The 14,949-nt window shown below is 44.4% G+C and overlaps 1 protein-coding gene across 4 annotated transcripts in view; it reads right to left on the bottom strand.

Moving 5' to 3' along the window:
- Positions 1-14,949, bottom strand: part of tiam1b (TIAM Rac1 associated GEF 1b) — a 48,936-nt gene that overhangs the window by 9,811 nt on the left and 24,176 nt on the right. For 2 of the 4 annotated variants that reach the window (XM_054794173.1, XM_054794174.1), the window contains exons 6-17: positions 14,635-14,807; positions 14,173-14,397; positions 13,015-13,200; positions 11,843-11,989; positions 11,698-11,772; positions 9,761-9,931; positions 9,530-9,634; positions 9,332-9,413; positions 9,155-9,241; positions 8,704-8,916; positions 6,948-7,048; positions 219-407 (exon numbers count right to left, since the gene is read on the bottom strand). In XM_054794173.1, coding sequence (XP_054650148.1) covers positions 219-407; positions 6,948-7,048; positions 8,704-8,916; positions 9,155-9,241; positions 9,332-9,413; positions 9,530-9,634; positions 9,761-9,931; positions 11,698-11,772; positions 11,843-11,989; positions 13,015-13,200; positions 14,173-14,397; positions 14,635-14,807 — 1,754 coding nt within the window. The other 2 variants (XM_054794176.1, XM_054794175.1) reach the window with 2 other exon arrangements.

Genomic DNA, 14,949 nt, shown 5'->3' with positions numbered 1-14,949 from the left:
GCATCAATCATAAGCCTACGACACGAAGAAGGTAAATTGACTGAGGCTATCTTTCATGCACTATTACATTTCAGTAACATGTCCTCCTCAATCAAGCCCACAAAAGGTCACTAACAGCACACACGGAGCACAGCTGCGTCCCCCCCGTACCTTTTTTTTTTTTTTTTTACTTACGTAACAATGACGCATAAGGACGCAAAGACAGAAGGGACACTAACTTTGACGTAGGTGCGCTCCGTCTCCACCAGCTCGCTGATGACTTTGCGGAGCTTGTCGGCGTCCGAGAGCTGCCGGAGAGCGGCGACGGGCGGCGGGAAGGATGAATCCGGGCTGGGCGAGGAGGACACGCACTCCGGGGGATTCATGTCATGGAGGCTGCGGCAGAAAGCGGCCACCTGCTCTGTATTCTAATAAACACACAAAAACAATGAAAGCAGAAGAAGCGGCAGCAGCGGCGGGTCGGATGTGAACTTCCAGCGCTCACTGACTCAGAAGTGTGCATGCATGCAGAGGAGCTGCAGAGAGGCAGCTCTCAACAATAAAAAAAGGGGAAAAAAAATCCTATAATTTGGTCTATTTTTGAGTGTGTGGCTCCGTTTCACTCCTGGGTGTTTCCTCCCACTGAGGGCGCCGCCGTAAGTGACTCATCTCTTTCACGCCATCAGAAATACACTACATACAGGAGGGGGTTGCTGTGGAAACCAGCACTGATGTGCTTTATTAAGACTATAATTTGGGGGTCAAAAATAACCCCCCGCGGCCCCCGTGATCCCATCCGTCACTGAGTGACAGTGGCTGGCAGCTACTTTGTTGGACCGGCTCCTGATATTTGTGCTGATGCATCAATAAAGTAAGAAGTGGATACGCGACCTTTACCTGCCCAGTACATAACACGCTCAAATAAGATGACATTTCAGGTGACCGTGTTCACCAGCAGCAACTCGATTGACCGTACAACAACTTCCGGGGGGGCTGGCGCCACTTGATGTTGTCTTATGAGGCTTTGTACCCTCACTGGCCACTTCATTAAGTACAGTATACCTGTGTAAGGGATGCCAGCCTGTGAGGCTGTGCGAGTGTACGTTGGTAAACCTCACTACCTCTGCCTCAAGACCTGCGCTGAACATGCGGCCGACAGTCCGGGTTTTTAGTCGAGTGGTCAGCGCCGTCGCCTCCCATTATGAAGGTCCTGTATTCGAGTCCTGGTGCGGGCAGGTGCGAAACAGGGCGAGTTACACCTGCACCAAAGCAAGTACGTATTCCTTTAACAATACACAGTAATCCATCGCCACTTTGCGCTTCACTCTATCACACGTTTTTCCAAAATATATTAAGTCATGCTGTTTCGTAGTTCAATACAGCCTATTAGTAAAAAAAATATGCATATTGGAGCAAATTTAAGTAGTTTCTGCCCATATAAGACATTCAGAAGACACATTCAAAGATGTTGTGATGATATGTAGTGTTCTACATTTTTCTCTAGTTGTCAGTAATGTTTCATTGATCAGGCAATATCCACCACAGGATGTATTGAACAGAAACCCAAAGTAAAACATGTCAATGTCTCAATGCTAACATGTTAGTCTATATTATGTCTTTTTATCATTAGTATGTCTACTATATTGGGTAATATGAGTGCAAATGTGACTATAGGGGCGTTAGTTCATGCCTAAAAAACTCTAAAAATGTTAAAAACTGTATTTAGAAAGTTGTAAACAGGTTTTCTATGCTGTAAACTACCAAAATATTCCCTTTTATAAATAAGGAATCCTACTTTGCGGAAATACTGTACTGTATTTGACATGTCCTTCCTGTGTTCTTTGTACAGTTTGGGTACGGTAAGTAATTTAGGTATAAGTTCAAACTTACACTAAAACATGTACTTTCTTTTTTCAATGAAGGGGCAGATACCACAACTAATATGTGGAGGCGTAAAATGAAAGGATCAAACAAAGTCTGTCATAGTTATTATAGAACAATGCATCGATACAGTGCAAGGGTCGATGCAAACAAGGGTTCCGGTATAACGGCTCATCGAGTCTAAACGACTTCTTTCGTGCTGTCAGGGATTTAACAGTCCAGGCAGACTTTACACCATCACGGTCGCGGCTCATTAACGCCTTGGCAGCGTTGCACCCAGGAGGGTGGCGGTGAGGGGAACAGTCTTGACGGGAGAAGGCCGAGAGGTAAAAGTGATGACGGAAGGTTTACATGACAATCTAGCAAACATGGTCAAGTGTTTTTTTTGTTTTGCGTGTGTTTAAACAATCCAAATTCACGAGCACCTGCAATGTGCATGCCAGTCCTGTAGTTGGCGATGTGCTTTTGTAAACACGCATGCACACAAACTGCCTGCTTTTCTGTGTAGCGCTTAGGTTTAGCCTGTAACATGGACCGTAGAACCTGTTTGTGTACTGGTCCTAGGCCACATGTGTCAAACTCGTGCCCTGGAGGGCCGAGACACTGCAGGTTTTCTCTCCAACCAGTTTCTTCAGCAGGTGATTTAATTGTTGAGCTCCTTCCCTCAAACTGAAGGTGTTGATCATTAAAATCACCTGCTTTAGTGACTGGCTGGAAAGAAAACCTGCAGTGTCTCGGCCCTCCATGGCACGAGTTTGACACCCCTGTCCTAGGCCATCATGTTGTTTTTATTACTAAGTGCCTGACGTCAACATAAAATGTGAGAACCAATGGGGTCTTTTTATGAAAAATGGTTCTGTTGATGTCGAGGTGTTGGAGTGTTGTTAACGTAATCCTTATCGCTGAGCAGCTTGAAACTGGGGCTGCAACTAATAATTATTTTCTTAGTCGATTTATCTGATGCTTGTTGTTTCGATTAATCCAGTAATCGGTTAGGCCCTAGACCAGGGGCCGGAAACCTTTAGCATCAGAAGAGCCATTTGGGCCTGTCTCCACCAAATGAAAACCCACTTGGAGCCACAAAACTACTAGTACTACATTGAAGGTACATATATAGTTTCCTTCAACGCATTGTCACGTTCCTTTTCTGTCTTCCTGTTCCTTCTGGCGGTGTGACGAGCCACATCTGATGCCAACTGGCAATTAGTCATGCTTCTCAAGCCTTCCCCACCGATTTCAGATCAACTTTCGCAATACAAGTGTTGTATCCACATCGACAGTTCCAGTACCACTCTCCATGTCCCTTTAGTTCAGGGGTCTCAAACTCGCGGCCCGCGGGCACATGGATGTATTGTGAATTGTATCGTATCGTGAGCTACCCTGAGATTCCCAGGCCTACTCCCAATACTTGATGCGGCCCAGCCTCACCCCAGACTCTACCTCCACTGGCCCCCAATGAAATTGAGTTTGAGACCCCTGCTTTAGTTGCTATTGCTCATTAGCGACAAAGGAAGCTAACAAGTTACAAGCCTTGCCGGAAAACACTGCCCCTAGCAACTTTGGCTGAGAATTGCACGGCACACACTCAACGCAGACACAGAACTTTGAAATGCTCATGAAAGCATCAGAAGAGACGCCATAGTGACTACACAGAAGCATAAACCAGCTGGAGCCACAGCAGAAGGACAAAGGAGCAGCATGCGGCTCCATAGCCACGGGATGCAGAACCCTGCCCCGGAGGGACCAAATCAATATGAATTAAACACAAACAGTTAGTGGTTTGGTGCGCAACGTTTTAGAAAAGAGGGGCAAATGTCCATCACTGCTTTCCAAAGTCAATACTAATGTGTGTAAATATCTTGTTTTGCCTAAACACAAAGATAATAGGCCTGCTTTCATGGATGTCAAAGGAATTTTTATTTTGATATTTGTAAGTGAAAAATTATTAAACAAACACCAAAATAGTTGTTAATTTGAAAATTTGTTAATCATCGATTCATTGTTGCAGCTCTACTTGAAACCACAACATAACTACTGACTTGTTACACAGAAATAAAACGTGCACAATGTGACTTCCTGTTCAGTGCAAAGTAAGCTTCAAAATGAGAGCAGGACAGCGTTAACCATTCTACCACAGCAACGAACAAAGTGCACCAATTAATTTTATTTATTTTTAGACACCGGAAGAAAGGTTTGCACTCTTATGAAAGCTTCATTGTCATTGTAGTCCAAGACATACAAGCAAATTAGTGCAGCAGTTCTGTTAGATATGAGTATAAAATATCACATGATAGCACAAGAATGCAAATAAAAATATGCGCAAAAGGAGGAAAAGCATGTCAATAGGCTGCCGAAGGTTGAAAAATCCTTTCTTACCGCTCATTCTCTTCAAGTCTCTGGACAAAGTCATGTCGCTAGTTTCACTTGTGGTTATGTCGACATGAGTCAGCCAATGCGAGGGGTGTTCACTTAAACTGCAAGTATTGGTGCAGTACACATTATAGTACGGTACACGTTGCCAAGTTATAAGCATGCCTACACAGGAAATATACGATGCATGTCTTTAGATTGAATCAATGAGTGTGTCTGTCAAATATTTACCCCGTCTAAGAACCATCCAAAACACTGTTGCCACATAAACAAACAGATTGTATGCATTTTCTTTACAACGGTGTGGTACAAACAGATACCACCAGCAATTTCCCATTGTAAGTCAGATTCAAAGAAGCAGCTACAAAGTACTCATGCTGGGGCAGGAAGGAGGACGCCCCAACATCATTGTTTACACGGCGTGAAGGAAGCTAATGTTTTGACACCCAGAGGAGTGCTCTGATTACCCCGCATAACGCTGTTGACTCGCATCTTCCTGTGTGTGCGAAGCAGAGAGGTGCAAGATGACAAGCCGCTCAAAACGACGTGCACACAAGAAAAAGTGGAAGCTTACCAGATGAAGCATGTCAAAGACCGAGTCTGAGGAGCGCTTCCTGGGCTGACTCCACTTCAGAGCAGACATGACTGCACGCAGAAAAACTCCCCACTTTGCAATCTCAAGTCTACATGGCGCGTCTGCAGCAGCAGCAAGTAGTCCTCCTCGTATCGTCAACAGAAAACAAACAGCAGGTGCTCAGGAGATGAAGGATGAGCGAAGATGCTCGGCCGCCTCCTCTCCACCCACCAGCACTGACTCCTTTTGGTCTCACTGCAATGCTCCCTCCCCTCACTGAAGACCTGACTAAGTGCAGCAGTGTGGTAATTCAGCCTTGATCGTCTTCCAGCGCAGGAAAAGAGATTTAAAAAGGGAGTAAATGATGGGAAGGAATCTCCTCAGGCTTGTGGTAGAGCAGGATTGGCTACATCCGAATATGAATGCAGGGTTTCACGAAGTTTCAGGAACAACTGGTCCTGGAGGTTTGGCTGCAAGCATTTAAATAATCTCAATGAAGCAAAGAATGAGGGGTTCTAGTCTTGCAGACACCCTTTGTGCTACGCCCATGCAGTATTTTCTCCTGTTTAGGACTTCTTAAAACCGGCAAAAAAAATGCATCTAATCCCTCAAAGACAAAGACTGAGGTGTGGCAGAAAAGGATTATGATGATTTCACAAACATAATGGGAAAAGATCATTTGCACAGTTTTCATGTAATTCTGATGAAAAGCAAAGAAATCACAAAACATCAACATTCATCCTTGAGTCATACAAAGGCACACACCAAAATCATTTGTTCGAAACCTTTTTAGTTACGTGAGCAACAAATTAAAAAACAGAAACCATAAGTACACCTAATCCGAACCCAAACCACAGCTCGAACACTAACCGATCCCTAATCAAATACCTAACCTTGAGCCTAACCACAACCCGAAACATTTCTGTAACCCAGTGGTTCCCAATTATTTTCCATCATGCCCCCACTGGGGGATAGAAATGTTTTCATGCACCCCCGATTTAAAATACTATTGACAAACTGATAATATGTACTTATTTATCTGTACTGTACAGACTGAACTCAAAACTGAAACCAGTGAAATGCAGCAAAATGGACAGCGGGGAAGCATACAAGTGTGCGTATTCAAGAGTCAAATTGCATGCTGAGTACGACAAATTCACATACATGTTGGCAGGTCTGCACTAATATTGAAAGTTCTCCCCGCCCCACTATTTGAGAAGCACTGCTCTAACCTAACCCCAATCCTAACCAAAACACTAGCCCAAATCCCGAAAGTAGTACTAAACCTAGCCCCACCCGTGATACTTACACTTAACCTAACCTCAACACTACCCCTGGCCAAAACCCCAAACCCAACTCTAACCCCAACAGGGGCGGGAGGTCATCTCCCAACCTAAAGGTTGTGGGATCAAAATTCAGTCCCCCAGTGATATCAACAAAATCCTTGAGCAGGATACCGAATGCTGCGTCATCAGTATGTGAATGAGGTGACAGTCCTTGCAGGTAGAAAAGTGCTATACAAGTGAAAGCCCATTTAACATTTATAATCTTGCAATGATTTAAAAAAAAAGTGAAAAGTGATCTGCACCAACATTAGCAGAGGTAAGAATGTGACCAGGTTGAGGATGCAATGCATGCTGGGACGCTGAAGCTGTTGTCAGCGGCTTTCCCGCCTGTTCTCAGAAGAAAATCTCACTGCGGGTGAAAGCGCCAAATGTTGCGTCCGGGAAGAAGTGCTTGCTGAACGTCTGGCACCAGAGCCTGCTCACCAAGCGAGGTGGTAGTTAGCGCTCACTGCACGCCAGAACAAAAGCTGCTAAATGTCCTTTCGGCTACTTTTGTTTCCTAGCTAAGTTTGTCTTGAATGTTTCATTGCAGCTTGTGTGACTAAACACAAGCAATCAAAACAATTAGAACGCATCCATCACAGTTGATGTTGTATTGAACCCAGCAAGCACTTAGTTCTGTGGGCGCTAATTTTAATATGTAGGTCTCTCTTCATCTCCATGTGTCACAACCACATTTGAACCATTAAAGACAAGAAGCATGTGTGAAGGAATAGGATGCAACCAAGAATTACACACCAAAATAGGACAAAAAAAGGAGCAAAGGATGAGCAGGTTACAAACAAATGTTGGCTTACCTTTCTGCACTTGTCAAACTGACCGAAGATCTCCAAGTCATCATCCAAGCTGTCTCCAGAACTCTCAAGCAGCAGCCCTACGCCATCGTCAAGGATATCTTCTGCAACAGACAATGATCCCATGTCCAGTCGCTGTGTCTTCCTGGTCCTAACCCTAACCCCATCCAGAAAGAAAATCCAACCATAGCACTCTGCCTAACCTCAACCCTAACCCTATCCATAAAGAAAACCCAACACTAACCCTAACCCCAGTCCTTAAGAAATCTCCAACCCTAACATTCAGCATAACCCCAGACATAAAGAAAACCACAATACAAACACTAACCCTAACCCCAGCCCTAAAGAATCCTCCAACCCTAACAATCAACATAACCCCAGACATAAAGAAAACCCCAACTACAGCCATAAAGAAAACCCCAACCCCAACTCCAGCCATAAAGAAAACCCCAATTCAACCTCCAATCAACATAACCCCAGACTAGGGATGTCCGATATTGGATTTTTTTTGCTGATATCCAATATGCCGATATTGTCCAACTCTTAATTTCTGATTCCGATATCAACCGATACTGATATGTGTAACATCACATATCTCCTGTCGTGCAATTAATACAAAGTCTTTATGTATCCATTGAGCAGTCAAGCTCAACATGCTAACGTGGATAACGCTTGACGACCAGATATCTATCTGTTGTGAAGCTAATGGATACAGCATCAGCAGTTAGCTTCTTGACATGGCTGTAAACAACATTGTTCAAAATTGTAAAACATCTGAGAAATACTTGCGATTGGGCATGGCAAAGTGTGGCTCAAGGAATTCCTTGTTTGGTGAATCCGGCGTCTTGCTCTAGAAAAGGGCTGGTTATCCATACACACATTTTCCGATTGATGGCTTTCGCTCTGGTAATTGAATGTATTGAAGGAAGAAGTCTTGGTTCTGCCTTGCATAACCAACGCTTTGCAGTCATCGCAAATCGCAAGTTTAATATCTGAAGGAGACACGACAGACATAACGACAGACATTCACGACGAGGTTTGATGAAATCATTCGCGTGCCAGCTCCGTCCTATGGGAGCACATAGGCCTATATACAGCAGTTTTTTAAATTGGTTTTCATTATAGGGAAAAACCCAATACCGGTATTGACCAGTATTACATTTTTACGCCAATATTGGACCGATAATATTGGTGCGCCGATAATATGGGACATCCTTACCCCATACATAAAGAAAACCCCAATCCAAACACTTAACCTAACCCCAACCGTAACCCTAACCCCAGCCCTAAACAACCCTCCAACCCTTGCACTCAGCATAACCCCAGACATAAAGAAAACCCCAGTCTTAGCCTTAACCCCAGTTCTGAAGAAAACCCCAGCCATAAAGACAACCTCTACCCTAACAGTCAACCTAATTCCAATCCTATCCCTAAACCCAGTCCTGAAGAAAACCCCAGCCATAAAGAAAATCTCTACTCTAACAGTCAACCTAATTCCAATCCTATCCCTAAACCCAGGCCTAAAGAAAACCCCAACCATAACACTCAACCTACCCCAACCCTGGAGTAAAAGTGCGCCGTACAGTCAAACTATTTAAAGTGTGCGCTCGTACCATCAAAAAAACTGGAGCGGCTCAATGTCCTACAGCCTATGTCCTGACTTTTGGATCAAACAAGTCAGGCTGACAAGTTTTCTTGGCCTTGGCTGAAGTAAGGACTCTTATAAAGATTGGTGCGTGAGGTTTCAACTGGCGGGCACCTTGACTCTGAGAGAAGATGTCCGTGTAAAGGTCTTCCTCCACGTCAGAGCGTCGTGGCGGAAGGAAGCAGAGCTGACGGCGGTCCACGGGAGGCAACGTGTTGACGGTCAGCGCCAGGGACGACCGGGAGAACGCCGCCTTCATGTCGGAGAAGTTGAGACTGTGGGCTTCCTTCCCGTTCAGCTCCAGTATCTCGTCGCCTGCGTTCAGACCTGCGCGGTAGAGAATATTAGCACTTTAAACCACTTTTTGTTTACTCGCACACGAGTGCTGCTTTGACTGCTGCAGAGTTCTTGGTCAAGGCCAGTGAGAATCGGTGTTCTTTAGACCTGCTCGCTTTTATGGAAATAGCTTTTTGAATAAAAACACTTCTGAAGGACACTGAGAAAACATTCAAATCAAACAACTGATCCGTTCACAGGAAGTGGTTTAGATGGCATTGTGACAGACCTTTAGCGAAGGCCAATCCGCCCGCCCTCACGTCTGTGATGTAAAGCTGTTGCACTCGGTCCTCCTCCACCACAGAGATGGAGAAACCTGGAGGAGGGAGAGTGGTTATATAAAAACACACAGACACAAGCAGGAATACATCTGAATCAGTTGTATAAGTCAAGTACAAGTCCCTACCATAACCGATCATGCAGGACTCGTCTCTGTCAAACTGGACCACTTTTGTTATCTTGGAGCAGAGCTCAACTTCCTTGTAAAGCTGTAGTGGCAGAGGTTCACAAGGAAAATGATTCCTGTTCCCACAGTTCAATAGTTTTGTGTGTTTTCAGACAAAAGCAGCATCTTGTGCAGGCATTTACATACATATTTACATACCAGGTCACAAATGTCCTCCTCTGGTTTGGGGATGTAGAACTGGACTTGGCTGTCAATGAGGAATTTAAGACGCAAGTAGTGCTTGGTGGGATCCAGCTGGTGAGCCTGTGACATGGGAACGACATTAGACACAGTAAACAAAACAAAAACAACGTATTAATTCTGTGGTTGTAGACTACCACTATACCAGACACAAAAGATCACTATGTGTTTTAAGAGTCATTTATCAACCTTGCATATGGTTTCCAGCACGCACAGTGCCGACTCTCCAGGTTGGATGATGGTCAGGACCGGCTGGTCGTTTGGCAGACACACCCAGGATGGGGTGAGGTGGTCGGGGACCCAGATGTCACTTTCCGTGCTGGGCCGTGGAAGACCCTTACCAGATTCCTCCTCGCTGGTCTGCAACAGGGGGCGCACAACAAGAGGAGCTGTTAAAAGGTAACTATTTGGAGCTCTGATTAAAGATTAGGCAGTCATTTCAGAGTGAGTTGTTCTGTGACCTGTCCACATGAATCAGATTTCAGATTCACCTCACAATAACATCAGCATTTTTCTCTCCTGATTGGCTGATCAGAGCAAAACTGTTAGCAAAACAGATAGTCTCTAGTGATCTGGAAAGGAGGATAGATTTTGCCTATAAATAATCTCTGGTGAGTGTGATGTATTTTATTTAATTTGTACAAAGTTTTTGTCATGTTATTAGATACATATTGATTTTTAACTTCTCCAGCTAATGTTGCAATGTAGAGGTTTGAAAATGCTTGACTGAGCACCAAATTTGCAGGCAGACTCCACCAGTGATTGCCTGTGAAAGTTATGTAATGCTCGAAGTTACCAGCAGAAATGTAACTCGGCATATGAGCGGCAATGTATTTGAAGATAAAGGGTTGATAAGGGGTTTGTTCCTTAGTAATAATGGTATTCATCCCCAATATGCAACATTCCCCTTCCAAGCAGTTATAATTTCCTATGTATACAGTTGTACCCCGTTTATGGCGGTTAATTGGTTCCAGACCCGCCCGGGATAAGTGAATTTCTGCGAAGTCGGATTCAATATTAATAAATGGAATATTTTCATACTTATGGCATACAAAACTTGATCCTTCAAGACATGAAAGAACACCCATATAGTCACTTTTACATTTGTATTACCCAATATAGTAGATATAGTCATAGAAAATAAGACATATTAGACATAAATAAGACAACATAGACTCACATGTTTGCAGTTTCTTGTTTTTTCTGGACATCATACCTAAATGGTGGCTTTAAATGGCTTTACACTCGTATTACCCAATATAGTAGACAAAATAAGAGTAAATAAGCCATTTAATACGTGAATAAAACTCCTGCTCAAGCAGTTTTCACAGTAAATGTGTTCCCCAGGGAACCTTAGTGAGGAGTCTAGTGGCTGTCTCACGGAACAATTACTTATGCTTCTTCTGCCTTGTATTTGTTTTTCAGGTCATTTAGTTAGTTCATTTAAACATTTTTATGCTTGGAAATGCTTTATTTAGGCCAAGAATAAGTACAATTTGCTTAAAAATAATAATAGGCCATATTCAACCATGAAACAGCAATCCTTAATACATTTTTGAAAAACTGCGATAGAGTGAGGGAGAAATGTTTGAAATGTGATGCAGCAAGGGACGACTGAACAGATAATGTGTCTTTGCATCATTTGCCCACCTGATGGCAATGTTGACCCCCCCCCAGCCAAACCATGATGACACTGTTGGCTCACCTTGCCCCCTGTCCTTCTGCAACCAAACATCTGTTTATGCTTTGACTGATTACAAGCTTTTTTCCCCACAAATAGGAAGGTGGTGTCATGCTCCATTGCATGTTTACGTTTGCTTTGAAAGCTGCTGCCTTCCGACACAATGATAAAATCATGAACATCACTGATCATAAATCTGGTTTTACTTGACCAATTGTCTCGTAGGCAGTTTGAAGTCTGCACTTTCGAGTTCTGGTTGAAAGGGAGCGTCTGTGTGGTTGGGTCATCATGTATTATGTTGTGTATTATGTTGTGCCTGTTGTGCCTGTGAGGTCAAATTCATTTTTGACATTGTTGTAACTGAGCTCAAACAAAGAAATAAACAAAGCAGCATAGCTTGACTTGTTTGGGCTTTGGGCGAGATAATGCATAGAAGTGTCCTAACCTGGTGCTCCTTGGCAGAGTCAGTGTATGTTCCATCTGCAGGCCTTTTCAGAAGCACTTCCCCATCAGCAAACACCTGCAGCGATAAACGTTAACGTTAGTGCACAAGAAGAAGGAGAAGGACAGTTAAATGGTCTCACACAGACCTGGTTGATGCTGGGGTGAGCTTTCGTCTTCTTTTTGGACGTGGTGTCCAGACCCCAGAGCGAGGAGAAGCGGCTCTTGCGCTTGCTGCATGAGCGGGACATGGCGTGCGCTCTCCGCCTCACGCCCGTCTCCATGCGAGCTGCCACCTGACACGCAAAAAGCAACAAAAACAGACGATTAGACGAGATGCATTTTGACGAATAGTGTTTTGAAATATTTGGAAAAACAAAGCAGATTTTATAAACTGAATGTACCGTGGTCAGCTGAACCCAACTGTATCGCTCAGTGGAACAAAAGTTCAAAGATTTTAAGAAATTATGCCCGGGAAGCCGTAAACGCTTGTGGATCAGCAGCAGATGCTCAGATGCTAGTAGTCGTGGAGGGAAATGTGACTGCATCGCAATGTGTGGGAGAATCATAGAGGAAAAAAAACTATTACTATCCCACCCTGCTGGTGTAGTATAGCTCCAACGCCCACCTGCCTGGCAACACCGGCACACGTTGGCGGCGAGAGGCCACACAGAGATCTGCAAACGTCTCAAATTGAACTTTTCCTGTACTGCTTTTAGCCGCACGGTCATGACCTCAGTGCACACGTGGGAGGGCATCACAGAGCCTCCCAAGTGGGCAGATGCCTGCATGTCAGACCCCTGGTGCCAAAATAAGAGAGTTGTTCCCAAAGCACGGAACAAATCGCATGCCTGCGGGTGTTGTTGCATTCAGCTCTGGCAGAAAATGTTTTCAACTTGCCGATTATGGATACAAAGATTTGACTTTTACTATGAAATACAACTTGCTCTACTAGGTACATACAGTATGTTCTGTAATGGCAATATTATTCAAATAATTGTTATATTTTATCGTTAATGCTCCTACATAGGGTTGCAAACAAGTAGTGTTAAGTAATTATTATTTATACTTACTATTTATACTTACTTATTATTATACTTACTACTTCATTTTTAAAAAATTTTTATATTTCAAATGCTTGTATTTTATTTTTTAAATATTTTTTTCCTGTTTTTTTTTTTCTTCTTTTTATTATTCATTTGTGAATAGTACTTAAATACTTTTAATTGCCCAACAACCAAACGTGTTCGTGCATACAGGAGGTGTGCTAATTGTGTGCCTGAAATTCCCTTGAATTCAAGTATGGAGAGGAGCTACTCACCAGGGCGTGGAAGGACGAGACAGAGAATATCCCCAGCCGTCCCATGGCCAGCTTGGTGGGGCGAGAGGCGAAGGCCAGGAGGCGCTTGGGGTTGGGCAGCTCGCCGCCCTGCAGGCTGGCCAGATAGCACCGAAAGCGGAACAGATCCATGTGGAACTGCTCCAGGTTCTGCTCCCATAGGAAGATCTGCGGAGCAACACAGTCAGGTAACTGTTCATCAGGTCTCATCACACAATCTCCTCTGGGCTGCGTTTAGTGGGGCAGTGGAGCGACACATTCTGATTATTCAAATGCGCCGCTCCCAGTTTTGGCTGTGGTGTTTGGAAGAGGCGAGCCGACGTCGGCTGCCAAGTGGCCCAGAGACAAGACAGAAACAATAGCACACATTCCGCTGGCTTGCCAGTGTTTCAGCCAGGATGGAGCAAGCTCTTTATTTATTCACTTCAAGCACAATGTGGAACCTGACATTGACCCAACAGAACCGTCCTGCCCGGGAGCTATACCTAACAGGCACTACAAAGGCCACACTTTAAACAGACCCATGAAAGACCATTCATTCATATGCAGAGAATGATGAATGTTGCCAACAGCATACTGTGGCAAACATTCACTGGTCACAACATAGTATTTCGTACACCACGACTACTCCAACCACAATAAAAAACATTACCTCAAAACTGAGCATTGGCACCTTTTAGAAATGCAAAATTTCTCATCCATCCTTTTTTTATGCCGCTTATTCCAAGTAACTTTGGGGAGAGGCGGTGGGACATCCTGGGCTGGCGAGACTGGTCACCAGCCAATGGCAGGGCACATATAGACCAAAAACATTCACACTCACATCATCCAATTAACCTAACATGTATGTTTTTGGAATGTGGAAGGAAACTAGAGTACCCGGAGAAAACCCACACGCATAGGGAGAACGCGCAAACTCCACACAGATTCCAACAGAGATTCAAACCCAAATCTTCCAGATCTCCTGAATGGGTGGCCAACATGCTAACCACTAGGCCACCGTGTGGCCATTTCTCATACAACTCTGCCCAAAAATCGACTGGATGTCATTAAACCAGCAATCTTCAATTTGTTTGAATTTTCACCCGAGTCGACTTTTAGACATCATTTCCTTGCATTGCAAATAAGAACTGCCCATACTTGGTCCAGGATGGTCTTCCTCTTCTTGGCATCAGTGACGGCCGACAGTTGCATGTCGCCCATCTTCTTCATCTTCTCATCCATGTCGATCTTCTGCTCTAGCTTCTTGATCTCGGCGCGGAGCAGGCGCACCGTGTCCTCACGGTGGTGCTGGCGGGCCACGGCAGTGGCGCACGCCGAGTGGATGGCCGTGATCCAGTTCTCCAGCTCCGTCTGGCTGCACGTCTATACGGGTTCATAAACAGTATGGATTACCAGGAGTACAAACATAGATGGACACATTAAGGTTAAAAGTATTGGGACATGCAGAGGACGTGACAAATAAAAGAAAAGGCCTTGCTTCGATGAAGATTGAAGATTCAAGGCTACCGAAGGAGCTCAAGTCAAACTCCTGACTGATCAATCAACTGATTAAGCGCCATGTCCCAATACTTTTCTTTATATAGGCGACCTTTATCTCACCTGGAACAAGAAGGCATCTCCCAGCGAGTTGCTGAGACAGAACACAAAGTCCTTTTTTGGATGCTCGGGCACCGCCTGGACTATACTGTTCTCCGCCCAGATGGCGTGCTTGGGGATGCTGTTGTTGTCTATACCCGAGCGGCCGTCGGTCTCGTAGAAGAACAAAGTGCAGCCTGAGTTATGAAAAAAAAGAGTTAGGGAGTGTGTGGTTCCATTTAAATCAGGAGATCCCTGATCTCAAGAGGAGTGACAATCAAAGATTTCATTCTGCTCTCTTGTGGCCGATTGTAAGAATTGCAGCATGGCAGACTTCCG

This window comes from Dunckerocampus dactyliophorus, chromosome 12 (assembly GCF_027744805.1).
Source record: "Dunckerocampus dactyliophorus isolate RoL2022-P2 chromosome 12, RoL_Ddac_1.1, whole genome shotgun sequence".
NCBI lineage: Eukaryota > Metazoa > Chordata > Actinopteri > Syngnathiformes > Syngnathidae > Dunckerocampus > Dunckerocampus dactyliophorus.
Note: the sequence above shows the minus strand (reverse complement) of the source record. Positions and strands in the feature narration are given on the sequence as shown.